This window comes from Furipterus horrens, unplaced genomic scaffold (genome assembly GCF_987537825.1).
Source record: "Furipterus horrens unplaced genomic scaffold, mFurHor1.1.pri manual_scaffold_11, whole genome shotgun sequence".
NCBI lineage: Eukaryota > Metazoa > Chordata > Mammalia > Chiroptera > Furipteridae > Furipterus > Furipterus horrens.
In genome coordinates, this window is record NW_028327181.1 from 100,515,642 (window position 1) to 100,531,487 (window position 15,846).

The window sequence follows — 15,846 nt, forward strand, 5'->3', positions numbered from 1 at the left end:
GATTGCCCTTTGCTGCTCTGTAGTTGAAGTGTTTTGGAAGCGTCTCCACATTTGAACCAAAACTTCCCCATGAAAATTAGGAAAAGCCTTAAAATGCCAAAGCCTCTGATTGGAGCTCAGGGCTGGTGGGCTGCAGGGTTTGGAGAAGTGGGCTTCCAGGGAAAACCCACAGAGACGGGTGAGGCAGAACGCCTGTCCCTGGGCTACGGGTAATAGAAACTAAAGCCAACTCCACAGCCATCAGCAGGGAGCTAGTGAACTGGCGGTGAACGTCCACAGCAGAGTGCGGCGTGGCCATGACAGAGGCCCTCAGTGGGCCGTCCCGTGCTGCCTATCAGCGGAGACATGTCCTGAGAAACGCATTGCTGTGTGATTTCATCGTGCAAACCTCACAGAGGCGCTTACTCAAACCTCGCCAGGGTCGCCTGCCACACCCCTAGGCGCTCTGGTGCAGCTTCTTGCTCAGCAAGGGAGGAAAACTCATTTCCCTCTATCCTTCTGGGTTCCTGGCCAAGACCCTCGTAACAGAAGACCGATTGACGGAGAAAAACGGCAGGCAATCAATATGTGCACCTCCTGTCTCTAGGAGAGACCCAGGAAAACTGACTGACTTGCCAGCCACCGTGGCTGAAGCCACCACCTTAAATTCCACTTTCAGTTGGTGGCAAAAGAAGGTGTTGGCACGGGGAGTCAGTTGGGGGGGTGACCAATAAATGCACAGTCACCAGACCTTTACCTTCTGCCTTGGTAAGAGCTTCTAGAAGGAAGGTACTCCCCTCCTCCTGGCACAGGGAGGGGGACACCCTGACATACGGAGATTTCCCTCACGAGTGGAGTGTCTCTTGCGAAGGGTAACTTCTATTCAGGTTTCAGAGTGTCTCCTGTGTCTGCTGTTTCTTAGTTAGCCAGCCTAAAATAATCCTTATGCCAAAGAGATGTATCATGGGTGACAGATTCTGTTCCCCTTAGCGCCTGGGCCACAAACCTGCACAGCCTGTCACTGTGCTGGGTGCTACAAGGTGGTAGGTGTTTCATACTGTTATGTGTAACAGCGTGTGGTCACAACGCCATGATGGCTATGATGTCACCAGGTGGTAAGGATTTGTCAGCTCTATCACAATCTCATGAACCCACCATCATATGTATTTGGTTCATCATTGACCAAAGTCTTGTGCAGCATGTGACTGTTCACATGGAAAGATGTCACTAGCATGTTGATAAAAGAAAAATAAGGTCAATCATTATCCTTTATGTGTAAAAATATGTCAATAGATACACCACAAAGGGAAGATGGGACTTCGGCTTCGGCCGTCGTGGGATCCCTGACCGGGGAGTTCCCCGCCTGCTGTGAGCAACTGGAACACAAGAAAGAAAAACAATGACGCTTGGACGACAGGCAGTGGGGACTGTGCCTGGGGAGACGGGACCTCAGACGTGAGCCCCCCATTTCTCTCGCTTCCTGCCCGGAGGCCCTTTCCGGGCTGTGGCACGGAATCCAGGCCTCTCCTGAGTTGAGACGCAGAGAGGGGAGTCTGGAGGGGCTGAAACGAGGTGGAGGCAGGTGCAGAGAACAAGCCCACAAATCTGCACAGAGGCTTTGGGTGGATTTTAAGCTGCACGAGGGCACCCCATGAGCTCAGCAAGGAGGGAGCCCTGGAGGGCTGCAAAGCTGACAGTTCCTGGATCTCTCCCTCGACTGGGTGACACCGGGTCCCAGCGGGCCTCCCTGCCCTCTCGGAGCACCTGAGGGAGATTCCACAGGTGTCACCTGAGCAGCAGGGCTTGCCTGTCTCAGGGGAAAAGGCCGATCTAGACTCATTTCAGCAAAGCTTTAAAATCACACCAAAGAGGTCAAACTGCTTGCAATAAATTAACTTTCTGTCAAAGCAAATTTTAATACACTTTTTACACTTTAAAAGAAAACAATAGCCCGGGGTGATGGGGCTCAGTGGGTTGAATGCCAGCCTGCAGATAAAGAAAGGGTCACTGGTTCAATTCCCAGTCAGGGCACATACCTGGGTTGTGGGCCAGGTCCCATGTGAGAGGCAACCAATCGATGTTTCTCTCTCACACCAATGTTTCTCTCCCTCTCTCTCTCCCTCCCTTGCCATCTCTCTAAAGAAAAAGAAATAAAATCTTTAAAAAAATTATTTATCTAGAAAAAATTGGTCTTCAAATATGAAGACAAAATCAAATTTACCACACAAAGATGAAGTAACTATGGCCGGCAGACAGGCATTACCAGAAATGTTAAAAGGACATCTATAAGCCGAAGGGAATTGATGTCACAAGGAAATAAAAAGTCCCCCAAATGGGGACTCTGTGGGTCAGGCTTTAACATGTAGAAGGGACGATATGGTAAAATTAGCACCAAGGGAAAATAAATGGAAGTCTTCTACTGTAAGGTCCCCACAGTATACGTGGCTCGTAAAACAGCATTTGAAGGTAGACTGTGGTATGTTTAAAATGAATATTGTAAACCCTGGAGGAAGAGCGAGGATGAGAACAAGCCAGGGAAGGAGGGGATATGAGAGAATCACCGAATCAGCTTACGGTGGTAAGACGTAATCTCAACCATATCAATAATTGCATTAAACATAAATGGTCTAAACACTCGAATTAAAAGTCAGAGATTGCCATAGTGGATGAAAACACAAGACCAAGATAACTAACGTTTGCTGGGAACACACTTTAACCCTAAATGGGTTAGAGCTTAGGCTGGAACGTGCTCGGCCACGCAGACGCTGATTACGAGGGAAGCTGCTGTATTAATCAGACCGAGAATGTGACCTGCGGTGAAGACACACTAATTCTACAGGCACCTAATGGCAAAGCTCCAAATAAACGAGATAAGTTCTCACAGAAGATTCACAAGTAGAAATTTCAATACCCTTCTCTTAGAAATTGAGATCACAAAGAAAAATTAGTACAGGCATAGAAGACTTGAGCACTCGACACTATCGAAACTTGGCCTGGCCCTGGCTGGTGTGGCGCAGTGGATTGAGTACCGGCCTGTGAACTGAAAGGTTGCTGGTTCGATTCCCAGTCAGGGTGCATGCAACTTTTCTGGAAATCTAAAACTGTTCTAAAATAAGATTTAAAAGGGAAGAAAGGAAGGGGGGATGGGGGCCTGGGGGACAGGGGAGGAAAAGAAAAAAAAACAAAGCTGCACTAACTCAGGAGGACGCAGAGTATTCAGTACGTGTGTTTCCTTTTTAGAGGCACAGGAAGATGAAGGCTGTCACACCACACGCCCACAGATGTGACCCAGGCGGACAGGGACCCGCCTTCCTTCATATTTGCCTATATTCTCCAAACGTGTGCCTTTGCCGGAGACATAATGCGTTTTCATAGTAAAGAAACAAACAGACATGTGTTTGCCGGGGCGCTTCCCTCTGACACAGCCCCTCTGGCTTCCACACTGCGGGGGCCGTTCCCTCTGGGGAGGAGTCCCAACAAGGCCAGCCCAGAGTGACCAAGTGCTGCAGTCACAGTGAGTGACAGCCACCACAGAGCCCTGGTGCTCCCATGGCAGCCTCACAAGGCAGGCACCCGCTGCCAGGCCTTCGGGGAGGAAGGTGCAGCCCCGCACTCCCTGCCCCCCACCCTGCATCCTGCTGGAGCTAGGTGGCCCTGGGTCCCTCTCCGGGGAAGGCAGAGGCTCGGGCTCTGCCATCCTCGGCAGGAGCAGGCTGGTCTGCAAGGACCAGGCCCTGTGCTCTCCTGCCAGCCGCAGCCCGCCCGACCTGAGCCCAGGGGACAGGAAAGCAAGGAGCCATAGTATGCGGCTGTCAGGTGGTAGATAGGCCCCGGGAGAGGGTCTTTGCAGGCCTTGAGGTCCCAGAGCCCCTTCCAGAAGCACAGGCTGTGTTTCCAGAAAGGGCAGTGGTGTGGGGCTGGCGGGCGGGCGGGCTGCACGGGGGCTGCACTAGGCCTGAGGAGCTGGCCACGCGGGGGCCACAGTCCCTGGGAGCCCCCTGCCCGACCAGCGGACCCGTCTCCTTCCCAGAGCACAGGGGCCTTGGGTGAGGTCCCCAGGGACTCACAGCTCCTGCCCCGGGGAACCCAGAGACAGGAGGAGGAGGGCGTGACACCAGTGTCCTTACTGTGGCTCCGCACTCGGACTTTCTGTATGACCCAGGACCCCACTTTGCGTCCACACGCAGGTGCTTCACAGGCAGGGACATGCAGAGACACTTGTCCACCTGTGCTCACAGCGGCATCACGCACGGTAGCTGCGATGAGGGGCAGCCCCACTGTCCCTCAGCAGATGAAGAAGTAAGAGGAGGTCCCACCATGCAACGGGAAGGACACTCTGACGTGTGGCACAATCAGATAAGCCCTGAAGACATGCTGAGCGGAGTCATCCAGAAGCATAAAGACAAATCTGTGATTCCTTCCCTTTAGATGTCCTGGGACTGGCAAATCCATAGACAGAAAGTGTCTTTTTTTTTTTTTTAAAGATTTTTAAGAATTATTTTTTAAAGATCTATTGATTTTTAGAGAGGGAGGAAGAGAGGGAATAAGAAAGGGAGCGAAACATTGATGTGCAAGAGATACATCAACAGGCTGCCTGTCACCACCCCCACCCCCACCACTGGGGACCTGGCCCGCAACCCAGGCGTGTGCCCTGACTGGGAATTGAACCGGCGACCCTCTGGTTCACAGGCTAGAGCTCATGCCACTGAGCCACACCAGCCAGGACTCTCCTTGTTTTTAAAGAATGTTTTGGTTCTTCGGGGTCCCTTGAAATTCCCTACGACTTCCAGAATGAGTTTTTCTATAGCTGCAAAGAAGTCATTGGGATTTTGACCCTCTAGATTGCTTTGGGTAGTGACAACATCTTAACAACCCTAGGATGTGTTTGCATTTATTTGTCTTCTTTAGTTTTCATTCAGCAATGTTTCATAGTTCCCCTTGTAAGTCTTACCTCTTGGGTTAATTCCAAAGTATTTTATTCTTTTTTGCTGCTATTGTAAAAAGGATAAATGTGTTATGTATGTTTTACCACAATTTAAAAAGATCTTGCAGGCCAGGGAGGGAGACAGACAAGTGGCCCAGATCCAGGCCCTGAAGCGTCCAGACGGGGGCTGCAGGGAAGCGGGGCTGCTGGTGGTGCCCCCCCCACCGCCCCCGCCCCCAGTCCTGGGGAGGCCACCAGCTGTGCTGTGAGGCTGGTCAGACAGGAGCGGCTCCAACACGCGGCCTCACCAGCGACCCTCAACGTGTCACACTTACAGCTGGAAGGAGCTCTTCCATGGTCACCCCGAACGTCCACCCCGCTGGCTCTGACGGCACCTCGCAGGCCTCCAGGCGGTAGAGCAATGTCTGGGCACTGCGGCCCCTGAGCAGAGGGGCAGAGTGGGGCCACGCTGTACCGGCTCCCACGGCCCGCCACTCCTATCTCACCGTCTAAACCACGTCCCATGGCCAAACCCACCACACGCCTTGGTTGTCTCCCCGGATGCCCCCCTTGGAGGGTCCCAGCAGGAGCTGAAAGGGAGGGGAAGCTTCCTGGGAAAGGACCTCTGGGTGGGTGGTCAGTGGGGGACCAGGCTGCAGGGGACCCTGGGGGTGTGGGGTGCTGCAGGCGACCCCAGCCGCGGTGGCTCATGTGCTTCTCAGAGGGTAACCCCACTGGGAGCTCTCTGGGGCTTTTGGGGACTCCTCACCAGGAGAGGGTCCTGAAAGCCACAGCCTCTGTGACTTGACCCCCGCCTCTCCTGGGTGAATCCTTGAAGTCCCCCCCTTGGCATGGCCTGTTCTCTACTAATCGGCCACTCGGGAGGACGGCACCATACAACGTCCCTGTCCCGCCTGGGGGCGTGGACTATGGGCTGCCGGGGCTGCCGGGGCTGCCAGCCGCACATCCAGGGGCCCTGTGGAGGCAGCCTTTCAGAGGTACACTGAGACCCTGAGACCCCAGTCCCCAGGACACTCCTCTGTAGAGGCACCGCTTCCGGAAGCTTCCGTGGACTAAGCGGAGTGGCACTTTGGACACTGTCAGCTTCTGAGGTTTCATCTTCTGTATGTTGTCTATTCGTTTGCTTTCCTGCCACTTAACCACAGACTTTCCTGTTTGATCATCATGTCTTCACCCAGTCTGGGGACTAGGCCTTGTCCCCCATGTGGAGGACGCGAGCCCCAAGTCCTGTCTGCTGACCGTGAGTGGAAACGAGTCACGTCTGCTTTGGCAGGTTGTTTCGCCGTCCCCGCGGCTCCAGCTGGCCTTCTGGATCGAGCCCCGCATCCCCGTTGAAGCCCAGCATGCCGGTGCACGCAGTGCTGACCTCCATCCGGGCAACACCCTCACTCGGCCGGCGGCACCGGCTCCAGGGCCGCCCTCTGGCAGGCAGCCTCTGCGGCCTGTGGGCCTGGGCCCCGGGGGTGGGTGCCGCCCCCTGGAACAGCTCCCGTGCTCCTCATCCTCTGGGCAGCGATTGGGTCTGACATCTCCTTCCCGTCTTGAAGGTGCCACAGAAGGGGCCAGTGTCCCCTGAACTCAAGAAGCCTCGCTACCCACAGAAGTGGGGGGAGGGCTGATGTGCCACCCCTGCTCTGTGCAAGCAGTGCGCTGGGGCCTCCCTGGTCCTAACTTCCCTGTGGAGGACGCACTGCTGTCCCATTTGCAGTGGGGACACACCCACCAGCCCCACGGCCAGGAAGGGTGGAGTGGGACCTGGCCACTCAGTGGGCGGCCACCCATCCACTTCCCTGACTGGCCCGCTGTCCCCTGCACCCACTCATGCTGCCCTGGATTTCCAGTCTGGACTGAGTGGAGAGCCGCTGGGGCAAGTGGGGGGGGGGGGGGTGGACAGAACTGCAGGTCTGAGGTGACGGCGTCTGCACACCTCCGTTTCAGTCCTGTGATCCTTGGCCCTGAACCTCCTGCCCCTCTGGAGCCCCCTCCCCAACCAGATGCAGGTGCAGCAACCATGTGAGCCCACAGGTGGCTGGCTCCCAAACACGGACCACCTTAATGTGAAATCTCGCTCGTTCTACCAAACCTTCCCGAGCCTGCACTCCCACCCGGGCTGCAGAGGGTTGTTTGGAACCCTGAAGGCTGTGGGTCACCCCAAACACGCCCGGTGACACTCCGAGCCCTTACCCAGTTGCTACTGACATGCTCCCCAGAGACCCTCCCCTGGGCCTGCAGGTAGGCCTGGGGTCTCCATGCTCCTGAGCCCCAGCACCCCTTTAGTGCACCCAAGGTAGCACCCCAAACCTGAGCCCAGGGCCTCCCAGACAGATTATACAAAGCCACCGGGTGATTCCACTCCTGGTTTGGGAGAAACTGTTTACCAGTCCGAGACAGTCCCCCCCCCCAAACAGGTGACCCCACGCCACTCCCCAAAACAGCAGCCTGGTGTTTACTGCAGCTTTTATTTTCCTCACAATGACATGTTGCTGGGGCCTAATGTCCTCATGTGACAGTAGAAAAACAAAATTTGTCACCTCTGAGAGAATTGAGAATTGCGTACAAAAACCTTACATAAGTTAAAAGAACAAATAAATTTACAGGTGGAAATGAAAACAGTTTTCCAACTCAAGGCAAGTAACAAGCCAGATGTCCTGGCAGGAAACGTCAGCTAAGAAAGGAAAATGGGTCCCAGCCTTGGACCCGCCCAACCCCATCAGACTGGCAGGACAGAAATGACAACTGGTTCAGGACTCGAGCCGGCCCCTTGGAAACCCTGGGGCGGCAGCTCCCGAAGGGAACACCCCGCACACACCAGGAACGCGTGGCCTCGCCCCTCATCCAGCCACAGGACGCTCCTGTCGCGTGCACAGGGGGTTTAAATCAAAGATATGTACAGGGCGTTATTAAACGTGTACCAAGGGCACAGTTAACTCGAATACAAGGTCAAAATCAGCAACCAGGTCTACAATCCAGTGCTGAGGTCAGATACAAGCTTCAAGGACAATTTCTTTTCGAAGGCTATTCCAGTTTCACGAGGCCAGCATGAGGTGTGTACATTTGCCAAGGCAAACTGACGCGACCAACTCATGCAGCAGGTGCTACGCATCTGCCCACAGTCTGTTTAGAAGCATTTGCGGTGGACAATGGAAGGGCCCGACTCGTCGTACTCCTGCTTGCTGATCCACATCTGCTGGAAGGTGGACAGCGAGGCCAGGATGGAGCCGCCGATCCACACGGAGTACTTGCGCTCAGGGGGTGCGATGATCTGGGATACAAGAGCGTGGCTTCAGCTCGTGCTGCCCGCTTCCCGGCAAGGCCCCCAGCCACGCCCCCACCGCCCCCCAGCTCACCTTGATCTTCATCGTGCTGGGCGCCAGGGCCGTGATCTCCTTCTGCATCCGGTCAGCAATGCCGGGGTACATGGTGGTCCCACCAGACAGCACCGTGTTGGCGTAGAGGTCCTTCCGGATGTCAACGTCACACTTCATGATCGAGTTGAACGTGGTCTCGTGGATGCCGCAGGACTCCATGCCTAGGAGACAGAGCCCCCTCAACACGTGCCCCCTCCGACCAGGAGCCACCGACACCGTGCACCCCGCTCGCGGCACCTACCGAGGAAGGAGGGCTGGAAGAGCGCCTCCGGACACCGGAACCGCTCGTTCCCAATGGTGATCACCTGGCCGTCGGGCAGCTCGTAGCTCTTCTCCAGGGAGGACGACGACGCGGCGGTGGCCATCTCCTGCTCGAAGTCCAGGGCGACGTAGCACAGCTTCTCCTTGATGTCACGCACGATCTCTCGCTCGGCCGTGGTGGTGAAGCTGTAGCCGCGCTCCGTGAGGATCTTCATGAGGTAGTCGGTCAGGTCCCGGCCAGCCAGGTCCAGACGCAGGATGGCATGGGGGAGGGCGTACCCCTCGTAGATGGGCACCGTGTGGGTGACCCCGTCCCCAGAGTCCATGACGATGCCAGTGGTGCGGCCAGAGGCGTACAGAGACAGCACGGCCTGGATGGCCACGTACATGGCGGGCGTGTTGAAGGTCTCGAACATGATCTGGACGAGAGGCAAGAGGCCCCCCTTAGCAGGAGGTGGGGACCCAGAGCCCCCCATGGTCACACACCACATGCCAGCATGCCCAAGCGTGATGTGAGCAGAGAAAGGAAAGCAGGCGCGCACACAATGAGAAACCTTGAGACTTCAGGGAGGAAATGCCAGGAGAGGAACAGAGGCCTGAAAATACCGAAAGAAATGCTTGAATTTCAGAAAATAAGGCCGACCGGAAAATGACTTGTGAAACGGCTGGGGCGGGGGGCGGGAGCAGCTGGGCGGCACTGACCTGAGTCATCTTCTCCCGGTTGGCCTTGGGGTTCAGGGGCGCCTCGGTGAGCAGGACGGGGTGCTCCTCGGGGGCCACGCGCAGCTCGTTGTAGAAGGTGTGGTGCCAGATCTTCTCCATGTCGTCCCAGTTGGTGACGATGCCGTGCTCGATGGGGTACTTCAGGGTCAGGATGCCGCGCTTGCTCTGGGCCTCGTCGCCCACGTAGGAGTCCTTCTGCCCCATGCCCACCATGACGCCCTGGTGCCGGGGGCGCCCGACGATGGACGGGAACACGGCCCGGGGGGCGTCATCCCCAGCGAAGCCAGCTTTGCACATGCCGGAGCCATTGTCGATAACCAGCGCGGCGATCTCCTCTTCCATGGCGAGCTGCGTGCGCAAAGGTGCGCCGGTTAGGCGGACCCGGGGGCCGGCCTCCGCGGGAAGGGGACCCCCGCCCGCCGCCAGAAATAACACCCCCCACGTCCTCCGCGGCGGCGTCAACGGGGACTGCCCGCACTGCGGCCCGGCTCCGCCCTGCTTCCCCTCCCCCCACCCGCCCGGGCCCCGGCCCCCCACCCAGCCGCCGGGCCGCCCTTTGTTCACGGGACGTTGGGCTGGGACGCTCGGCCGGAGACCGCGGAGAGGGGCGCGGGGTCCGGCAGCGGGGCTGGGGCGCGCAGAGCGGGCGCTTACCTGCGAGGGCGGCGGTCGCGGGGCGCGCACAAACGCAGAGCAGAGCGGCAGAGCAGCGAGAAGACGGCCGGCTGCAGCGAGTGAGACCGACTGCGGCCTCCCCCGCCGCTATTTAAGTGGAGCGGGGCGCGCGCGCGCGACGGCGGCGCGCGCGGCCCCAGAACATGTCCATATATGGCGATCTTTCCGAACGCCGGGCGCCCATTGGCCTGCCCGGCCGAGGCACGTGGGGCCCCGCGCCCGGCTCCGCCCCCCGCCCGCACCGCCCCCAACGGCCCCGCCCGCGCCGGCCGGGCTCCGGGGACCCCGCGCCCGACACCCCTCGCGAGCTGGCGCACGGGTGGGGCAGGCAGGAGGTCCCGGAGTTTGCGAGGGTCGCACGGAGGATTCCCGCGGAGCCGACCGGCCGGCCCCGCCCCGGGACTGCCGCGTGCTGTGGGGGAGGGCCCGACTGCACCCCGAAACCGCCTGGCCTGGAGCTGGGCCGCGCCCCAAGTCGGGGTGTGTCGGCACGGCCTGGACCCGCTGCGGGGCTCTGCGCCCCTCCCCCCGAGGCTCCGCAAAGAGTCAGGCCGCGGAGGCCGTTTCCGGAGCCGGTGCCGGGCTTGGGGTCCCCGCAGGCCGCGACCTGGGGCACCGCCGGGATCCGTGACCTCGCACCACGTCCCACTTGGCAGCTATGACCGCGCAGGTCCCTCCGCCAGAGAAGGGGTGCCCTGTCCAGGGTCCCTGGCGGTGCACGGTGCAGACAGGCCTGGTTCTACCCACACGTGACGCGTCCTGCCCTTCAAACCGCAGTCCCGATGGTCCCCAGGCCGCCTCCATTCCGGATTTGGGGCCCCCCCGCCCGCTAGGGAGGGAGCGGGGCTTTGTTTCATTTCAGTCACCTGTGGGCACCGTAGGGCAGCAGGCAGGGCAGGGCAGTCGGGCCCTGCGAGAACGGCCAAGGCCACACGGGACGTAAGGGGCAGCGCGCGTGTCCCCTACCCACCGCCCGGGGTGGGTTCCTGCGCCTCTGCCCGCGGACAGCGGCGCCCTCTCCCCAGGACCCCGCGCGGGGAGGCCTCTGCCCCGGGGGAAGCGTGCACCACTTTGCCTTGGGCTCATTGTCACTTTTGGGGACCGCTCAGTGTAACCTCAGGAGACAAGAGGAAGAGCAGTGGCCTCGGCCATCGTCCCAGACACCCGGCTTGACTGGAGCAGGTGTCTGACGTGGGGGCGGGGGGCGGGGCCGGGCACCCTAAGAACTTTGTAAGGTCAGCTAGTGACCATGTCGGGGTGAGGACGCTGGGTCCGGAAGCAGTCCCCCGACGCCTCTGCCTTTGGCCACCCGTGCCACCAGGCCTAGCGGGGTCAGCGACTCCCAGACTTCCCCGGGTGCCGGCCCCCCCTGTGGGAGAACCGGGCACTGGGCCCCCAGAAAGCCCACCTTCGCTCGCTCCCACGGTGGAGCGGCGGCGGTGCAAGGTGACTGGTCCCACTTTAAAAGTCCCACGATGTCACTCCCAGGACGTGGGGGTGGGTGGGGAGTGCCTCAGGCCTCTTCCCCGTGTCTGCGCACCCATATTCTACTCTTCGGCTTCGGGGGGGGTGCCTGCACCCCCCCCCCAGCTCCTTCTAGCCCTCCTTTGTCTGGTGTGTGCGGAAGGGAGTGGCTGCCCCCGGCTGCCTGGGCTGCTTCTGGGGACAGATGGAGGGGGCAGAGGCTTAGGGACCCCTGTCTCCCGCCTTGCACACGCCAGGACGCCGGGTACACGTCCAAAGAGTCGCGGGGAAAGCGCGGCGCGGCCGAGGTTCGCAGGGCAGGCATGCGGGAGTGGGGGAAGCTACTACCCCTAACGCAGCCGTGTCCCTGGCGTGCGGGCGGGGCGGGGGTCAAGGTGCGGCCGCAGGTGTGCGGGCGGAGCGGCGGCGAGCGGCGCGGCCATATTTGGCGATTTCGGCGCCGCCCGGGAAACCGCGTCCAGGGCAGCCCTGTCCCCGCCCGCCGCCGGCCCTGAGTCACCGGCGGGGCGGGGGACGGAAGTAACGGACGGGGGGCGCCGGGCGCGCTCCTCGCCTTATTTAGTCAAGGAGCCTGCCGATTGGCCCGCGAAACAAAGGGGCGGTGGTGGGGCGGCCCCGGCGCCTCCAAGGGGGCGGGGGCAGGAGGGGGCGGGGAGCCCACGCCGGGCCCTCCGCACCTCCCCGAGACCCTGCTGCTCCCCGCCAGGCCGAGCCTCGGGTGTCTGGGGGGGAGGTGATGGTGCCTGTGGCCCCCGAGGTCTGGTGGCCGCGGGGCTGGGGGGGATGCGGAGCGGGATGCCTGGCGGGCGCGGACAGGGGCGGCCATTGCCAGGGAAGCACCCCCCGAGCCAGGAGTGAGTGGGCGCGGTGGGGCTAGGCCCCAGGTGGAGCGAGGCCTCCCGGCCTGGCGCGGGGGATGCGGAAGCACCGCATTCTGCGCCCAGATTTTTCAGTTTTGCAACGGGCAGTGCGAGGCCTCGCCCAAGGTCACCGGAGGGCTGTGCTCCTGCTGGTGCACGGCCGCCCCGCCCCTCCCGGAGCCGGGGAGCGCCGGGCGTCCCTGGGGAGGCCCGTGCGGACGAGGCCTCGGGGCTGGGTGATGAGGGGGGCCCTGGAGAGGGGAGAGTCGCGGTTGCCCTTATGCACCCCCCCCAGGTGGGTGTGTCCTTCCGATCTGGAGGACCGACACTTGTGGCTTGAGAAGTGTGTGATTTTTTTCTAGCTCAGTGCTGCCTTTGGTGGATTTATTGTGATCTTGGTGGTTCTGATTTCACCTTCCCGCCACTGAATGGCGAAGCCGACTTCGGAGCAGGGCGGCGCCCGTTGCAGGGAAGCGTGGCTGCGCTGAGACACCCCCAGGCCCACGGCCGCTCCAGGCACTGCCCCGTGGCCCAGCTCAGGAGCCTGCCTGCGCGCGGCTTCCTCCCTCTGACACCCGCATTGCCTGTCCTCTCCCTGCTGCAGCCTCCAGAGACGCTCCCCAGGATCCCACCTCCCGAAGCCCACCTTTACCCACCCCCACCCTCCAGACCCCTCTGCCTCCCTCCCACCTCTAGCCACCTCCCAATTAGCTGGCCACTGGTCAGGCCGATGGCAGGGTAGGGGACTTGGTGATAAGCCCCGGCTCCACTGGTCCATCTGCCTGGAATGCCTTTCCTTCCCTGCTGGGGTGGATCCCGGGACAGAAAACAGGAAGAACAGGTCAGGTCTGCAGTTTAATGAACACTTGGCCCGGGGTTGAGCCCCGTGTGACAGCTGTGCCCAGCCCGTGTGTCACTAAGATCGGGAAACAAGGCGGGGGAGAGCCTGCAGGAGTGCTCGTACCACCTTTGCAAATCTCCTGTAAAGCCAGAGCTATCTCATCAGAGAGACCAGTTCCAGAAGTCCCGGGGGACCCTGCCCGGCGTTGCTCGGGTGGTTGGGCATCGTCCCACAAAGCAAATGGTCACCAGTTTGACTCCTGGTTGGGGCACATATAAGAGGCACCTTATCGCGGTCTCTCTCACATCAATGTCTCTCCCTCTGCCTCCCTCCCCTCCCCTCGCTCTAAAAATAAAGTCTTTTTTTTTTAAATCCAAGGAAAACCAAAGTTCCCCTGCCCTCAACTCACTGTCCTATTCCCTGGCCCGTGGACAGAACAAATGTCCATTCCAGGGCACTGGGTGGGCTACAAGGGGGGCGGGGGCAGCCCCTCGACTGGCCCTCTCTGGAAAAGTGGTCACGAGGGCTGCCCTGGTGACAAGGACAGGTCCCTGCCAGCTTGGCTTGCCTGCCTCAGTTTCAGGTCGAAGGACAAGGTCAGGGTCACACATTCCTGTTCCTGGTCTGGTGCCTGGTGGGGACTTCTTCCCCAGCACTGCTCAGGTGAAGGCACAGGAGGACCTGCTGCCCAAGGGCTCACCTGGGGGTACGGGCCAAGCCCCTCCCACTCCCAGTCCGCATCCCCCTGGGGCCTTCAGAGGGTCGGCTGCTTTGTTGCTAAGGGGAGGCGATTCAGCCCTGTGTGCTCATCACTGCCAGGAGTCAAGCTATGGGGCCTCGTGCGCTGTCCAGTGCTCACTGCCCGAGGACGCACCACGACTGTGCCACTTAGCAACGGGGAAGCTGAGGCTCACAGCACGCACCCCCCCACCATGAAGCTTAGCAGGTCCAGTGCATAGACACCAGATCAGGGGTCCCTGAGCTGCTCCCCTCCTGCCTGCAATGGAGGGCCCCAGGCCTTTCAAAGGCAGGCCCCACTGGAGTTCACCTCAGGGTCCCCATTTCCCAGCTGGGGTGGCAGGAGCCAGGGAGGTCACTAGGGGAGCACTGGGCTGAGAGGACGGCCCCCTGCGCCTCAGCTCTGTGAGGGGCACATGGGCCACTAGGCTCTGTGGCTGGTGGCCCTCCTGCACTGGATGACAGGTCTGGGGACAGGAGGCCACGGTGGCCCCGCGAACTTTCCCTCCCAAGCTTCACTACCGAGGTTTCCCAGGCGTTGGGCCTCGCTGTCCCAAGGTGTCCCGTTTTCAGGGATGATTCGTAAACACTCAGCACCTCTGTGCATCAGACCATGCAGCAGGTCCTCACTCTGCTTCAAGGGCCCTCTCCCAGGCCACCCAGGCCTGGAGGTTGACTGCCCGCCCCCCCCGCCCCACCAATGGTTCTTACAGGCAGTGAGCCAAAGCCAGGGTCCAGGGTGCCCACCAGGCCACAGCGCACCTGGCACACCCCTGACCCACATGGTGTCCGCTGGTTCACCTGCCTCCTGCTTCCCCACAACTGATGTCACCAATCCGGTCACTGCTCCTCTGCCACCCACTGCCTGGATGGAACCCGAGCCCCTAACCCTAACCTGGGGCCTCCAGGTCTCTGGGCCTGACCCTCAGCCTCTTCAGCTACTGCACGGGAGGCTCCTGGCTGGCTGGTCCTCTCCCTCCTCCAGGAAAGGCTCCAGACCATCCTCTGGCCTTGGGTCAAGTCCCCATCTCCCACCTGGGTACTGTCTGTCCCCAGCCTGCTCCCCAGAGGGTGAGGTTCTCCAGCACGATGGTGAAGCAGGTGTCGTGGGAGCCTGGCACCGCGCCTGGCAGCAGCATGCCCGCAGAAAGCCTGGACAGAGGCGGACGGAGTGGGGGGGGTGGAGCCTGCATGGAGAGGCAGAAGGGGGCAGGTGAGACTAGCAGTCACCCCAACCCTGACCTCACTATGCGAAGCGGAGATGGCTCCAGGGCTGGGAGGGAAGCAGTCTGTCTGCCCCAGGGACCCTGTCCCCCCCCCCAGCTGACAGGTTCCAGGGGCACAGGGAGCAGGTGGGTCCTTGAGGCAGAACAGAGAAGGCGCAGAGGAAGCCCTGACTGCAGCCGCTCCCGCACCCCTCGCTCTGGCGCTCGGGCCAGGCTGTGGGGAGGGCACCGGGTGGCCAAGCCCTCCTGAGCGCCACTAGGTCTGGGGCTGGTGACAGTGTCCCCACCCTGGGGATGCCCCAGGCCACGCTGAGGCAGGAGGCCGCTTCTCTGGGTGCTCGGTCCGCCCCACCACTGGCCCCACTGGCCCCAGGGTGGACGGAGTGCAGGGAGGGAGGGTCCTGACCAGTCATCCTGGCCTTAGCGGCCCCTCCTTCCCTGGCACAGACTTCCGGGGGAAGGTGCCCCCGCGCGGGGCGAGAGGGGGCGAGCCCCGGGAGCTGCCCCGATCCTGAGGGGCGCGTGGGACCCCCGCTGGGCACTCTCTTCTAGGCCGGCCCAAGGCCCCGCGACCTCGTTTGGTCCGGAGGCGGCGCCCAGGTCACACACCCTGTGTCGCCCCCACCCACGCCCGGCCCGGCCCCGCCCCCGGCACCCGGTCTCAGCACTGGCTCTCCCTGCGCCCTCTGGGGACTTCGCCGGTGTCTGCGGGAGAGAGAGGGTCCCGAGACACTGCGTGGGCCCA

At 60.9% G+C, this 15,846-nt stretch overlaps 1 protein-coding gene across 1 annotated transcript; it reads right to left on the reverse strand.

The window, feature by feature from the left end:
- Positions 1-7,364: 7,364 nt before the first annotated feature.
- Positions 7,365-9,991, reverse strand: ACTG1 (actin gamma 1). Its single transcript, XM_090290713.1, has 5 exons — positions 9,931-9,991; positions 9,256-9,624; positions 8,534-8,972; positions 8,272-8,453; positions 7,365-8,186 (listed from the first exon to the last, which is right to left on the reverse strand). The coding sequence occupies exons 2-5, from the start codon at positions 9,616-9,618 to the stop codon at positions 8,043-8,045; spliced, it is 1,128 nt and encodes a 375-aa protein (XP_090146839.1). The 5' UTR covers positions 9,619-9,624; positions 9,931-9,991; the 3' UTR covers positions 7,365-8,042.
- Positions 9,992-15,846: the final 5,855 nt, after the last annotated feature.

Excerpts from the sequence above, each read along its gene's own strand:
- ACTG1 (XM_090290713.1), bottom strand. The coding sequence starts at position 9,618 with ATGGAAGAGGAGATCGCCGCGCTGGTTATCGACAATGGCTCCGGCATG. Across the intron at positions 8,973-9,255 it reads ACCGGGAGAAGATGACTCAG|ATCATGTTCGAGACCTTCAA; the intron begins GTCAGTGCCGCC and ends CCTCTCGTCCAG. Across the intron at positions 8,187-8,271 it reads CCAGCACGATGAAGATCAAG|ATCATCGCACCCCCTGAGCG; the intron begins GTGAGCTGGGGG and ends CTTGTATCCCAG.